Here is a 15009-nt window from a genome sequence, read left to right as displayed (position 1 = left end):
CTTATACTCTAGTGCGACTTATGTATGTTTTTTTCCTTCTTTATTATGCATTTTCGGCCGGTGCGATTTATACTCTGGAGCGATTTATAATCCGAAAAATACGGTACACCTAACAACAGTAACGGATCAAATCCGAGCCGATGTTCTGAAAAAATGTGCTGCTTCATAAAAAAAATGCAAAAAGTTGCATAATCTGATAGTTAGCAACATTAGTAATGGACAGATTTTATGAAATTTTCAGAAAATGTCCGGAAATTAAAAAAAAAAAAATATATATATATATATATATGTATTATATATATATATATAAATAAATAAATAAATATATATACAACAAACTAAAATGTAAAAAAAATATGGTAAATTGCAATAATTTCACCTCAAAATGTAGTGTACAGTACTGTAAATGGAAAAACAGTACTGCTGTTTTTAATGGTAAAAAAAAAAAAAGGCAGCTCTGGTGCCAGAATTTTACTTAAAAATTGACATTTTTTTAAATTTTTATTGTAAATAAAATAAAACTGCAATTTTACAGTAAAATGTAGGCACCTGAGCTGCCAGTTTTTTTTTGTTTTTTTTTTTTTTACTGCAAATCAACAACTGTAGATTTTTCGGTGTACTACTGTAAATGCCAAAACAACACCACTTTATTACAGTAAGAAAAAGAACAGTTTTTTCATTTAGAGAAAAATGCTGTAAAAACTACAGTAAATTTCACAATTGTACCATGAAATATATTGCTACTTTTACATTGCACAATTTGATGGATAACTTGCATTGAAATCATTATTATTAGTATTTATTTCTAATTAAAAAATGGTTATAATGTTTGATAATATATTTTTGCATAATTACACAATATTTAAGTTAACATAATTTGCGATTACATGGAGTACATATATTTTTTTTCTCCCAAAATAGAAAGAAAGAATACATTTAGTAAGAAAAGTTACAGTACTTTATTGATACATATTATTTCCAGGCTTTCGAGGGCCAAATAAAATGAAATGGCGGGCCACATCTGGCCCCCCGGGCCTCGAGTTTAACACCTGTGGTCTTAACAGTTTGCATGATCTGAGCTCTTCCGATCCCAAGCCGTGGGACAGGCCTCGACTTCGAAATTCCTGGGTCTGATTTCTCAAAGTGCCATTTATCAACGCGCAAAATTTTACATCTCAAGATCATAAAAAATGATACCCGAAGGTAAGTTTGCGATGCTTTACTTATAGTTTAAGATGTTTATATACCTATCTGTCCTCATAATCCTAAAATGGGAAGTCAATCTGAGCATTGAAAAGTGTTTTTTGTGCTAGCAAAACCTCTCTCCAAGGCTGCTGCCATGAAAATTGTGTAACATTTCAATCAGGAAAACTCCACTATGGTCAGATGGTATCATAATAATATGCAATTATTCGCTCTCAATGGTGTTTAATGATATTTATAAACCATACTGTAAGTTTGGTCTTGCCGCCAATGAACTAAATAAAATTAACTAATTAATCAAGGTTTTATTTTTTCCATTAAGTCACAAGTGTCAAACTCAAGGCCCGCCACCTCATTTTATGTGGCCCGCAAAGGCCTGGAATTACCATACATCTATTTGTTTCTAAATGTAGTCAACTTCCTATTTTGACAGAAAAAAATATGTGTATTGTATGCAATTTCATATATTTTAAACTTAATCTAATAATGCAACAAACATTATATTATCACACATTCCAAACATCAAAATAAGTACTTAAATATCTACTTGACTCATGATTTTGAAGCAACTTATCCATCAAATTGTACGATGTAAAAAATATTTTTTGGTAAAAAAAAAAGTAACTCAGTTGCCAGAATTTTACTGTAAAAACACAAGACCAAAAAATGTGTAATATTGTTTTTCCATTTACAGTAATAAACCGTACAAACAACGACCGTAGATTTTACAGTATGCTATTTTCCCATTTACATTTACAGTATACATTGTAAAAAACACGGTATATTTTATGGGAAAATTTTGGCAGCTAAACTTTACTCTAAAAGCGACATGTTTTTCTTACAGTGTACGTAAAAATATATAACAATGAATAATTGTGCAATGAAGCAATGTTAAATATATCAATCAATCAACCAATCAATGTTTATTTATATAGCCCTAAATCACAAGTGTCTCAAAGGGCTGCACAAGCCACAAAAACATCCGCGGTACACAGCCCACATAAGGGCAAGGAAAAACTCACAACCCCAATGGGACGTCGATGTGAATGACTATGAGAAACCTTGGAGAGGGACCCCCCGCCCCCCTCTGTAGGGGAGACCGGATGCAATGGACGTCGAGTGGGTCTGACATAATATTGTGAAAGTCCAGTACATAGTAGATCTAACATAATAGTGAGAGTCCAGTCCATAGTGGGAGATATAAATTATTCACTGTTACAAGTTGCCCTCTGAGGGCAGCCTAAGGCTATGTCTACACTAAGCCGGATAACCCCTTAAACGAATAATTAGTTAGCCTAAGCCCCGTTTCAGCCACACTAAACTATTGTTTAAAGCAGTGGTTCTTAATCTGGGTTCGATCAAACCCTAGGGGTTTTGTGAGTCGGGCTCAGGGGTTCGGCGGAGGTCAAAACACACCCGACTCATCGTGTAAATAAAAACATCTCCCTATCGGCGTATTACGGATACGGCAACAGCAGAAGTCAGACTGATTTGCAGGTGTTTAATTTGTTGTGAGTTTATGCACTGTGTTGGTTTTGTTGTTTGAACAAGGTGATGTTCATGCAAGGTTCATTTTGTGCACCAGTAATAAAACATGGTAACACTTTAGTATGGGGAACATATTCACCATTAATTAGTTGCTTATAACATGCAATATGTAACATATTGGCTCTTAACTAGTCATTATTAAGTACTTATTAATGCCTTATTCGGCCTTATTATAACCCTAACCCTAACAAAATAACTCTAAATTAAGTCTTTGTTACTTAGAATATGTTCCCCATACTAAAGTGTTACCAAAAACATATAACTTTGTCTTGAATTTGAAAAAAAAATGTTTTTTTAATTTTTCACTAAAGAAGGGTTCGGTGAATGCGCATATGAAACTGGTGGGGTTTGGTACCTCCAACAAGGTTAAGAACCACTGGTTTAATGTAACCCTCCTTGGATAAATTTTTACACGGCTAAGTGCGCCGTGTATTTCTTGAATCTCCGGCTCTTAGCTTTGAATGGACTCATTGATCGTTTACAAACTGAGTTCGGAGAGGAAGTGAAGTCAGAAAGACCGCGCCCCACAGCGGAAGTGAAGTCAGAAAGAACGCGCCACAGCCAGCTTCATACAACCGGAGCTAACCACTGGAAATATGGAGGCGAGTCATCCAGACATGCCCGTGTTTCTCATTCTTCTACATGTATAGACGCTTGTGGAAATCACACATGACTACCTTAAGAGATGAAAACACGCAATTGCAGCTATTTCGGATACAACACATGTCAGACGGCAAGAGAACTTTCGAATGTCCAGGTCAGCTGTGATTCTACTTACCGAAAAACTTTGTCCATTTGTCGAAGGAGAGTCAACGAGAATGCGAGCTCCCGTGGATGTGATAAAAAAGTAGCTTGTGCTTTGTATTACCTGGTCGTCGAGGGAAGACTACGGAAAACGGCGAATGCTTTTGGACTGGCAAAGCAGACTGTATCAGTTATTGTCCGCCATGCATGTCGCGGACTCAACGTCGACTTAGACTATACAAAGTATTTCAATGGTTGGAATCTGCGCTTTTGCATGATATACTAGTTACTATGGTAATGTAATTAGTTACTATGGTAATCTAAGTCACAGCAGCTCAGACGAGTCACCGAGCAGTGTGGGTGGGGAGCGTTTCCACAGAGTGTTTCCAGAGCGGCCAGCCTGGGTGTCAGGGACAGACTCGGAAGGAGATTTTTACAACAAAGTTCTAAAGCTTAGTGATACATACCATGAATTGATTAACGTGTACCCCGACTTAAACAAGTTGAAAAACTTATTCGGGTGTTACCATTTAGTGGTCAATTGTACGGAATATGTACTGTACTGTGCAATCTACTAATAAAAGTGTCAATCAATTTTTGATTGATTGATTGAGACTTTTATTAGTAGGTTGCACAGTACAGTACATATTCCGTACAATTGACCACTAAATGGTAACACCCGAATAAGTTTTTCAACTCGTTTAAGTCCACTTAAATTGATTCATGATACAGATATATACTATCAGATATATACTATCATCATAATACAGTCATCACACAAGATAATAACATTGAATTATTTACATTATTTACAATCAGGGGTGTGGGGGGGGTAGGTAGGATATGGACAGCAAGTAGTGGACATACAAAGAGAGAGAGAGAGAGAGAGAGAGAGAGAGAGAGAGAGAGAGAGAGAGAGAGAGAGAGAGAGAGAGAGAGAGAGAGAGAGAGAGAGAGAGAGATCAGAAGGCATAAGAAAAAGTATCTGCATTTGATTGTTTACATTTGATTATTAGCAATCCAGGGAGGGTGTTAGTTTAGGGTTGTAGCTGCCTGGAGCTGAACTTTTATTGCGGTTTTGAAGGAGGATAGAGATGCCCTTTCTTTTACACCTGTTGGGAGCGCATTCCACATTGATGTGGCATTGAAAGAGAATGAGTTAAGACCTTTGTTAGTTCGGAATCTGGGTATAACGTGGTTAGTGGAGCTCCCCCTGGTGTTGTGGTTATGGCGGTCATTTACGTTAAGGAAGTAGTTTGACATGTACTTCGGTATCAGGGAGGTGTAGCGGATTTTATAGACAGTCAATTAATCAATCAAAATCAGATATATCAGATTGTAGGTGGGTTTATTTTTCACCCTTCGCGTTCATATTTCGCTGTTTGTTGCATTTTTGTTGTGTTTTGCTTGGTTGTAAAATATTTCGATAGAGAGGGGGGGTGTGACGTTCATATGTTGTCAATATTCAGTGTTTTATCGTTCATAGTTAATATTGTAAATCCCACATTCTTTGCTTTCATGTACATTCTGGGTGTCTCATTCAGTAAAAACATTTAAAATTCCATTCCGTTTTTTAAGGCGGTCTGTCATAATGTTTCTAGCATTCAATCAGACATTATTGTGAGGTTTTGTATTAGTGTTTCCTAAAAATAGATATACCGGCCCCCAGACACATTTTTTCTCTAAATTTGGCCCCCTGAGTCAAAATAATTGCCCAGGCTTTACATAAGGTATGTTTTAATTGCTGGTGCGGGTTTATTGACTTTTAAATGCGGCCAGAAATATAACCCGTTTTGTACAATGCCCTGTAGTGCGTAAATGGGTTTCTGTATAGTATTTCTCCAGCAATGGTCATGTGGGGACATCAATGATGGTATTTTGAGAGGTCATCAATGAAGTAAGACATCACTGAAGGCCTAGATGGGAAACGCACGGCCCGCCACTGGTATTTAGAGACCTTTTGCATTTGATTTTTTTAGTCAAAATGAATTGATTAACGTGTATCCCGACTTAAACAAGTTGAAAAACGTATTCGGGTGTTACCATTTAGTGGTCAATTGTACGGAATATGTGCTGTACTGTGCAATCTACTAATAAAAGTTTCAATCAATTAATCACGTACCTACCGGGGGCGCGTTGCCCTCCCAGCCCCCTTGAAGCTGCGCCCCTGCCTACCAACTACAACCGTAATAGAACTGTATCAATAGTTCTGCCGAAACAAATACAATAGTAGGGTAGTCATTAATATAATACATGTTTGTAATATTTCCCAGTATGTCTCTGGATACAACCAAAGATAGAGCAACTGGTTGCATAATGGAGCTAATATGTACTTAGAATGGAGCGTGCTTTATTTCTGCTTACTCACTTCCGCCCTCGTTGTAGCGAGCTAACGTCATTTACCTCTTCTCCTCCAGCTCTTTGCGGATCTGCGCGTCTTCCTCGTCTTCTTCGAGCTCCTCCTCGTCTTCCTCCACAGCCCGGGAATAAACGGACAACACCTCGCCGAAAAACGTTGCCATTATCAGGGGAAGGGAAAAGCGAGAAAGTGCTCTGCTGTGGGTTTGTTTGAAGCTATGGTTGCGGAGTAGCGGGAGACAGGATGTTTTTCCCTTTGTCTTCCGCATTGGCAATTAAACTTCAAAATAAAACACTGAGCACAATGCCGGGGTGTAACGTGGAAATCTTGAGATAACGTAGCGACGTTATGAACTATTACAATATCTAGATAGATTTAAAAAAAATATATTTAAACTTTTAAATTTCAAAATATATTAAGCACAAATTGATATGATTTGAGCAATAAGCCGAATTATACTTCCGGTTGTTTTCAGTATTCGGAAGCTCTTTGAACAAAAAACGAGGACAAAATAAAGCAGAGATGTTCGTGTCGCGTCACAACGTTGTACATATTCAAAATATAAAGATATTAAACCATCCAAAAATGTATCTTTTTAAATGCACAAATATATCAAGTCCAACTACTTTATAAATACGTATTGAAGCGACAATTTGCAAGTACTTCCTTTTGTTTCCCGCAGGTAACTATCAAAATATATCTATATACAGTATATTCTATTTTTATTATTTAATAAAATAAATTTAAAAAAACAAAAAACAACACACACACACACATATATATATATATATATATATATATATATATATATATATATATATATATATATATATATATATATATATATATACATATATATATATATATATATATATATGTATATGTTATATACAGGTATATGTATATACATATATAAATGTATACATATATGTATATGTATATACATATATATAGTATATATCAGGGGTGGGCAATTAATTTTTACCGGGGGCCGCATGAGCAACCCGAGCACTGCTGGAGGGCCACATCGACAATATTTCAATTAAATTTTGCTCAATATTATTTTTGATATATACCGTAAGATAAATAATAATAATAATAATAATAATTAATAATAATAGTAATACTTCAACATAGTGTGTGTAACAGCATTCCATGACTAATATAAATAAATGAACATTAATAATAAATGACAGTAAAATAAGCACACGTATGACTGAGGAGTCATAGTGTAACTTTGTGTGGTGTTTGAGTTGTCCGACTTTTTGTGTGGCCATAAACGCACCAGTGGTTTAGTGCTATGCGTGTTGGTGACAGATGACAAGTTGGTTTTGGCCTGGTTTGTACGGCAGAAAATGACTAGTTTTTCGAGATAGAATTGTTTTACTCATGTTTTTGGTGTGGTTATGTCCGAATATAAACAGTTTTGCTCAATAAAGTGATCGATATAATTCCTGTCCTCGAAGCATCTCGATAGACGTTACAATATTTGAACGGTGTTCAATCGAACGGTGTTGATGAACACCGTTAGGGCCGCTTGTTGTCACTGTCACTCAAAGTTGCATTGCAAAATTACATAGAATAAATATGTTTATTTTGTTTAGAATTCAGATGGGATTTGATTTGGAGCGCGGCATATATTTGCTGCGCGCAGCAGACGCTTGAGCAGTGCACAATTGCGCAGGCACGCACCTTAGAGGGAACGTTGCTTGGCAGTCCATGTCTTGTTGGAAACACGCCATTCTTCATCAACTTTTCTCTTTTTAGCGTCTCGGGTGTAAACCGTGCATCACTTGTCGCTGCGTGTGCACATTCACTCGCAGGTTACACACGGACACACGCCCATAAATAATACTTTTCAAAATAAAAGCAGCACAGTTGTATTGCGCGCACGATATAGATGTTTTTTCAACTTTATTTTGTAATTAATGATTGCAGCTGTTCACATTCACTCACAATCACGCACACGCATACGTCCATACGGAATAAATACAAATAACGATTTTCAAAACAAAAGCAGTACCGTTGTATTGCACACTCGACATAGATACTTTTTTAAATTTATTTTGTAATTTATAATTGGCCTCACGCGGGCCGGACAGGGACGCACAAAGGGCTGGATGCGGCCCGCGGGCCGCAGAATGCCCAGGTCTGGTATATATATATATATATAAAACAGTATTTTACCCCATTCGAAAATTGTATTTATATATATATATATATATATATATATATATATATATATATATATATATATATATATATATATATATATATATATATATATATATATATATATACACACACACACAAAATTATATATATATACAGGTATATATATAAAATAAAGTATTTTACCCCATTCGAAAATGTTTAATATTCATATATATATTTATATGTATACATACAGTATGTATATGTATGTATGTATGAATATATGTATATATATATATATATACATATATATAAACACAAAAAATGATATATAAATACAATTAAGTATTTTTTCTCATTCAAAAATGTTAAATCTTCATATACATATATAGATATATATACATACATACATATATATATATTTATATACATACATATATATATATATATATATATATATATATATATATATATATATCCATTTTCTACCGTTTGTCCCTATATATATATATATATATATATATATATATACACACGTATATTAGAGATGTCGACAGGCCAATATTATCGGCCAATAAATGCTTATAATGCCTAATATCGGAAATTATCGGTATCGGTTTTCTTATTATCGGTATCGCATTTTTTATTTTATTTTATTTTTATTTTTTTATTAAATCAACATAAAAAACACAAGATACACTTACAATTAGTGCACCAACCCAAAAAACCTCCCTCCCCCATTTACACTCATTCACACAAAAGGGTTGTTTCTTTCTGTTATTAATATTTGTGGTTCCTACATTATATATCAATATATATCAATACAGTCTGCAAGGGATACAGTCCGTAAGCACACATGATTGTGCGTGCCGCTGGTCCACTAATAGTACTAACCTTTAACAGTTCATTTTACTCATTTTCATTAATTACTAGTTTCTATGTAACTGTTTTTATATTGTTTTACTTTCTTTTTTATTCAAGAAAATGTCTTTATTTATCTTATTTTATTTCATTAATTTTTAAAAAAAAGGACCTTATCTTCACCATACCTGGTTGTCCAAATTAGGCATAATAATGTGTTAATTCCACGACTGTATATATCGGTATCGGTTGATATCGGTATCGGTAATTAAAGAGTTAGACAATATCGGAATATAGGATATCGGCAAAAAGCCATTATCGGACATCCCTAATATATATATATATATATATATATATATATATATATATATATATATATATATATATATATATATATATATATATATATATATGTGTGTGTGTGTATATATATATATATATATATATATATATATATATATATATATATATATATATATATATATATATATGTGTGTGTGTGTATATATATATATATATATATATATATATATATATATATATATATATATATATATATGTATATATATACATACATACATACATACATACATACATATATATATATATATATATATATATATATATATATATATATATATATATATATATATATATATATATATATATATATATATATATATATATATATATATATATATATATATATATACATACCTTCTTTCCATCCATTTTCTACCGCTTGTCCCTCTCAAGGGCACGGGGGGTGCTGGAGCCCATTCCATCTGCATTTGGGCAGAAGGCGGTGTACATGTAGGTATATATATATATATATATATATATATATATATATATATATATATATATATATATATATATATATATATATATATATATATATAACATAAACACACGCACACACATATACAAGCACACTCCAAATTGTTGTCTCGCCCACCTGGGCGGTATCTGCTTCAAGATCAGGTCCTTGGAGCTTGAGGGTTCTGTGCAGGATCTTAGATGTTTGCAGTCATCCACCCATCTTGGGGGTTACTTTGTGTATGAATTCCATGATTTTTACTCCTATAACTTGCAGGAAGCTTCTTCACTATCATTATTGTAATATTCCTAGTAAGTATACTGGTTTAGACTCAGATATTTATAGCAGATATGTTTGGATGTATGCTTCGTTTTTGAGGTTCTGAGTGAACTTGCCCTTCCGCCACTGCAGGATTTTATACAAAAGAAAAGCAACAATCGAGTCCAGACGAGAGCGTTACCCAGGATGTCGGAGTACATTTAGTCAAATGGTTGTCTCTCTGAGAGGCACACACGCATGCTACAAACTGTCAACCACCCAACCTTCCAAAAAACACTAAAACAGAAGCTGAGAGACAAAGCAGTCCTGTATTTGTGTGTAATGTGCACACTTCGCTGATCGCCTTATGTTTTTGTATAATATATCCTAAGTTATCTTGTAATGTCGGCATGATGTTGTCTTACTGTTTCCTGAATTAGGAATGTGTCCCGTGAGTAGAACATCTGCATTAAAAAACACATTTGCCTGCCTGAGCGGAAACATTTTGACCCCCTGTGTGCCGACAAGTGCAGCATCACTTGCTGTCCAGCAGCCCCTGGAGGAGGAAGCCTTCATGCACGAGTACAGCCTGTCCAACATGTTTCTGCCTGAGCTGCTCACTTAAATCCATGAATGATTTATGGCCGCCTCCCTCTTCCCGAGCATCCTCATGACATGTGCTTACACGATGCACACATAAGAGCTGGAATACGACTAGCAATTCATGTAGGTGTGCTATTCTGGGCACACGTGCCGACGGAGGGTGAGGCTCATGCCGTGCCGTGGCTGTGATACATAATTAAAACACTAAGTTCCCGATCTACTAAAGGTTTGCGTGTATTAAAATTGATTGCACACCTAACTTGTGCGCAGAGGATCGCATCTCTTAAGTCAGCAAAATAAAGAGCCATTTAACTAACGGTCTATATCAGACCTGGGCATTCTGTGGCCCGCGGGCCACATCCGGCCCTTTAAATTACAAAATACATTTAAAAAAGTATCTATGTCGAGTGTGCAATACAACGGTGCTGCTTTTGTTTTGAAAAGCGTTATTTGTATTACTTCCGTGTGGACGTATGCTCGTGCGCGATTGTGAGTGAATGTGAACAGCGGCAATCACAAATTACAAAATACATTTGAAAAAACATCTATGTCGTGCGTGCAAAACAACTGTGCTGCTTTTATTTTGAAAAGTCTTATTTATGGGCGTATGTCCGTGTGCAACCTGTGAGTGAAGGTGCACAGCGACAAGTGATGCCCGATTACCCCCGAGACGCTAAAAAGAGAAAAGTTGATGACGAATGGCGTGTTTTCAACAAGACATGGACTGCCAAGTATTTCTTTACAGAAATTAAAGGTAAAGCCGTGTGCTTAATTTGTGGTACACAGGTTGCTGTGTTTAAAGAATATCATTTGAATCGCCACTACACGACGAAGCACAAGGAAAAATACCGAAATCTGTCTGATGAAGCGCGCGCAAGGGAGGCTGATGCGTTGATGGTAAAACTGCAAACCCAACAAGGACTTTTTGCCAAATTTCACACCCCCAGAGATGCAGCTGTCAGGACAAGTTTCGTCATTTCTCACAAAATCTCCAGAAAAAGTAAGGCGTTTTCTGACGGAGAGTTTATTAAGGAGTGCTTATTGGACTCTGTTGCGCTGATATGCCCGGAGAAGAGGGGCGCATTTGAGAACGTGTCACTCTCCCGACGCACTGTAACGAGGCGGTTTGAGACCATCGCTGGAAACTTGGAGCTTCAGCTGAAGAACATAACGGCCGACTTTGACTGTTTTTCGCTGGCTTTGGATGAGAGCTGCGATGTACGTGACACCGCCCAGCTGCTCATCTTCTTACGTGGGATAACTGCAGACTTTCAAATCACGGAGGAGCTGGCAGCCATGCAGTCAATTAAAGAGACAACCACAGGTAATGACTTGTTCACATAGGTAAATGCGTGTTTGGACATGTTAGGACTGAAACGGGACAAGCTGGCAGGTGTGACAACAGATAGTTGTCCAAATCTGATTGGGAAAAATGTTGGACTTTTAAAGAGGATGCAGGATAAAGTGACAGAAATTGACATTTTTGCATTGTATTATATATCAGGAAGTGTTGTGTAAGACAGTGTTAAAAATAAAACCATCAAAAGCAATCTGCTTTTGTATAAAGTTAAGTTAGGTTAAATGAAATTATTATTATTATTATTATTTAGCTTACGGTATATCAAAAATAATTTAAGCAAAATTTAATTGAAATATTGTCGGTGTGGCCCTCCAGCAGTGCTCGGGTTGCTCATGCGGCCCCCGGTAAAAATGTATTGCCCACCCCTGGTCTAAATGAATATGCAGAATATACAGTGATCACCAGAACGCCCACAACTCTGGGAGGAGAAGACACAAATGTAATTATTCATTTATCAAGACTAATACTGTTCTGTGGGCGCTTAAAAAAAAAAAAAAGAAGTATTTTGTACTTTTGAAATCTGTGAGCAAACTCGCAGAGTTACATACACAGCTGTAAAAAAAGGACAGCTGGACAGAGAATCTGAGCCGAGGATGTCGTTGTGGCTCGTGCAGCCCTTTGAGACATTTGTCATTAAGGGCTATATAAGTCAACTTTGATTGATTGAATGCTCCGTGACGGAGCATTCAATTCATACGTATGTTTGTCGACATACAGTCGCGATCAAAAGTTTACATACACTTGTAAAGAACATAATGTCATGGCTGTCTTGAGTTTCCAATAATATCTACAATTTTTTGTGATAGAGTGATTGGAGCACATACTTGTTGGTCACAAAAAACATTCATGAAGTTTGGTTCTTTTATGAATTTATTATGGGTCTACTGAAAATGTGAGCAAATCTGCTGGGTCAAAAGTATACATACAGCAATGTTAATATTTGGTTACATGTCCCTTGGCAAGTTTCACTGCAATAAGGCGCTTTTGGTAGCCATCCACAAGCTTCTGGTTGAATTTTTGACCACTCCTGTCAGAGAAATTGTATGTAAATTATGAAAAAACTTTCCGTTCTCTGAGTTCCCAATGAACTGACAAGAGGCTGTCTTTGTTGCACCAAGCTAAAGGCTTGGAAAATTCCATTGTGTACGATGGGAGGAGACGGAAGGGGGGTTATCTATTGCTTAGCCTAAGACCGAGGCATCTTTTTCTTTTGTTTTCAATGTGACCAAAAACAAGAGCTGTTTACAAACCCCCCATTCCTTTAGAAACAGATGCTGTTATGTAAACAGGGAATATTCAAATAAAAGAGGAGACGTGAACCTTTTTTCGTCAGCGCGTAATGACACTGTTCAAGGGTACAGATGCCCACATTTCTCCTCACTGAACCACATTGAATTCTGTCTCTGTTTGATTCTTTGCTTCTTGTCCTGTTTAATAAATGTCATCAGTGTATGAACCTGACAACTCCTCTTGAAAAAATTGGTGCAGTTCAGATAAATTTGTTGGTTTTCTGACATGGACTTGTTTCTTAAGCATTGTCCACACATTTAAGTCAGGACTTTGGGAAGACCATTCTAAAACCTTAATTCTAGCCTGAATTAGCCATTCCTTTACTACTTTTGACGTGTGTTTGGGGTCATTGTCCTGTTGGAACACCCAACTGCGCCCAAGACCCAACCTCCGGGCTGATGATTTTAGGTTGTCCTGAAGAATTTGGAGGTAATCTTCCTTTTTCATTGTCCCATTTAAAGCACTGGTTCCATTGGCAGCAAAACAGGCCCAGAGCATAATACTACCACCACCATGCTTGACGGTTGGCATGGTGTTCCTGGGATTAAAGGCCTCACATTTTCTCCTCCAAACATATTGCTGGGTATTGTGGCCAAACAGCTCAATTTTTGTTTCATCTGACCACAGAACTTTCCTCCAGAAGGTCTTATCTTTGTCCATGAGATGTCAAATCAGTTATCAGTTGTACACGCAGTCTTAGTAGATCATACTAATAGTACACGCTATATTTTTACTATGCTCACTCTGTATAGCGCGTTGTTTGGATCTTAGCAGATCAAGCCCTGAGCAGTTTGAGGCCAAACATAAAACAACTTGTGTTTGGTCAATAAGCCGCTCCAGGGGACGCTGGGGCTAAGCAGAAAAGTGATGACATCAGCGCAGCCATAAAAATACTTCATTGTCACCAACTTGTCCTGTGTTGCAAAGACAAATTGGATTCAGGGAAAGGTCGGAGTAAACTGGAGAGTGTACTCTATTACCCGCGTTGCAATTATAATGTAAGGGGGAGGCCATAAAGTAACAGCAGAGAGACTCCTTGTCACAAAACATGCTAGGAGGAAGCTGTTAAAATAATTGATAGCAGCGCGGGGAGGAAAAGAGAGCGAGTGGTGCATCCTAACAAAAAGCCGAGCCTCGGGGATCAAGATATCAAGAGACAAATATAAACAGCTGGTAAAAAAAAAGAACTGCTAGGACAGCCAGAGGACACAGAAAAAGGGCCCAGAGAGGACGTTCCATCTGTGTAATGATGCTGCAGCCACATCTTTATAGAGCGGGGGTGTCCAACGTGCGGCCCGCGAGATGAGTTTGCTACCTCCCTGCTTGGCACTCAGCATCAAGGGTTGGAATTGGGGGTTAAATCACCAAAAATGATTCCCGGGCGCAGCCACTGCTGCTGCTCACTGCTCCCCTCACCTCCCAGGGGGCGATCAAGGGTGATGGGTCAAATGCAGAGAATAATTTTGCCACACCTAGTGTGTGTGTGTGTGACAATCATTGGTACTTTAACTTTAACTAAGTATAGAAATGAGCTAAAAAAAATGTATTTAAAAAAACTGCTGTTCTAAATGTGTCCACTGGATGTCGCAATAGGAACTCTTTGACTTCAGAGGGGGCGGAGCTAAGACAGGAGACGCAACACTGTGTTTGGACACTACCTACTTACCCTGCTTATTAGTGACTAGTGATGTGCGAAACCACTGATTTTTTCCCCCGATCCGATACCAAGTAAAATTCAGGCTGGTATGTTGTAAAAATGTGTAGAATAAAAATTTAAATACAGCATTTCTGTCAACGAAGATTTGCGTC

General features: G+C 36.7%; 1 protein-coding gene across 2 annotated transcripts in view; it reads right to left on the bottom strand.

The window, feature by feature from the left end:
- psmg1 (proteasome (prosome, macropain) assembly chaperone 1) overlaps positions 1-15009 on the bottom strand; it is a 42460-nt gene that overhangs the window by 13244 nt on the left and 14207 nt on the right. Inside the window, exon 1 of one of the 2 annotated variants that reach the window (XM_062049069.1) lies at positions 5899-6131. The exons of the other annotated variant lie outside the window; for it this stretch is intronic. Coding sequence (XP_061905053.1) covers positions 5899-6122 — 224 coding nt within the window. The 5' untranslated portion in view covers positions 6123-6131. Of the gene's footprint in view, positions 1-5898; positions 6132-15009 lie in introns of those variants that run through there. 2 annotated transcript variants of the gene reach the window in all.

This window comes from Entelurus aequoreus, linkage group LG05 (assembly GCF_033978785.1).
Source record: "Entelurus aequoreus isolate RoL-2023_Sb linkage group LG05, RoL_Eaeq_v1.1, whole genome shotgun sequence".
Classification (NCBI taxonomy): Eukaryota; Metazoa; Chordata; class Actinopteri; order Syngnathiformes; family Syngnathidae; genus Entelurus; species Entelurus aequoreus.
Note: the sequence above shows the minus strand (reverse complement) of the source record. Positions and strands in the feature narration are given on the sequence as shown.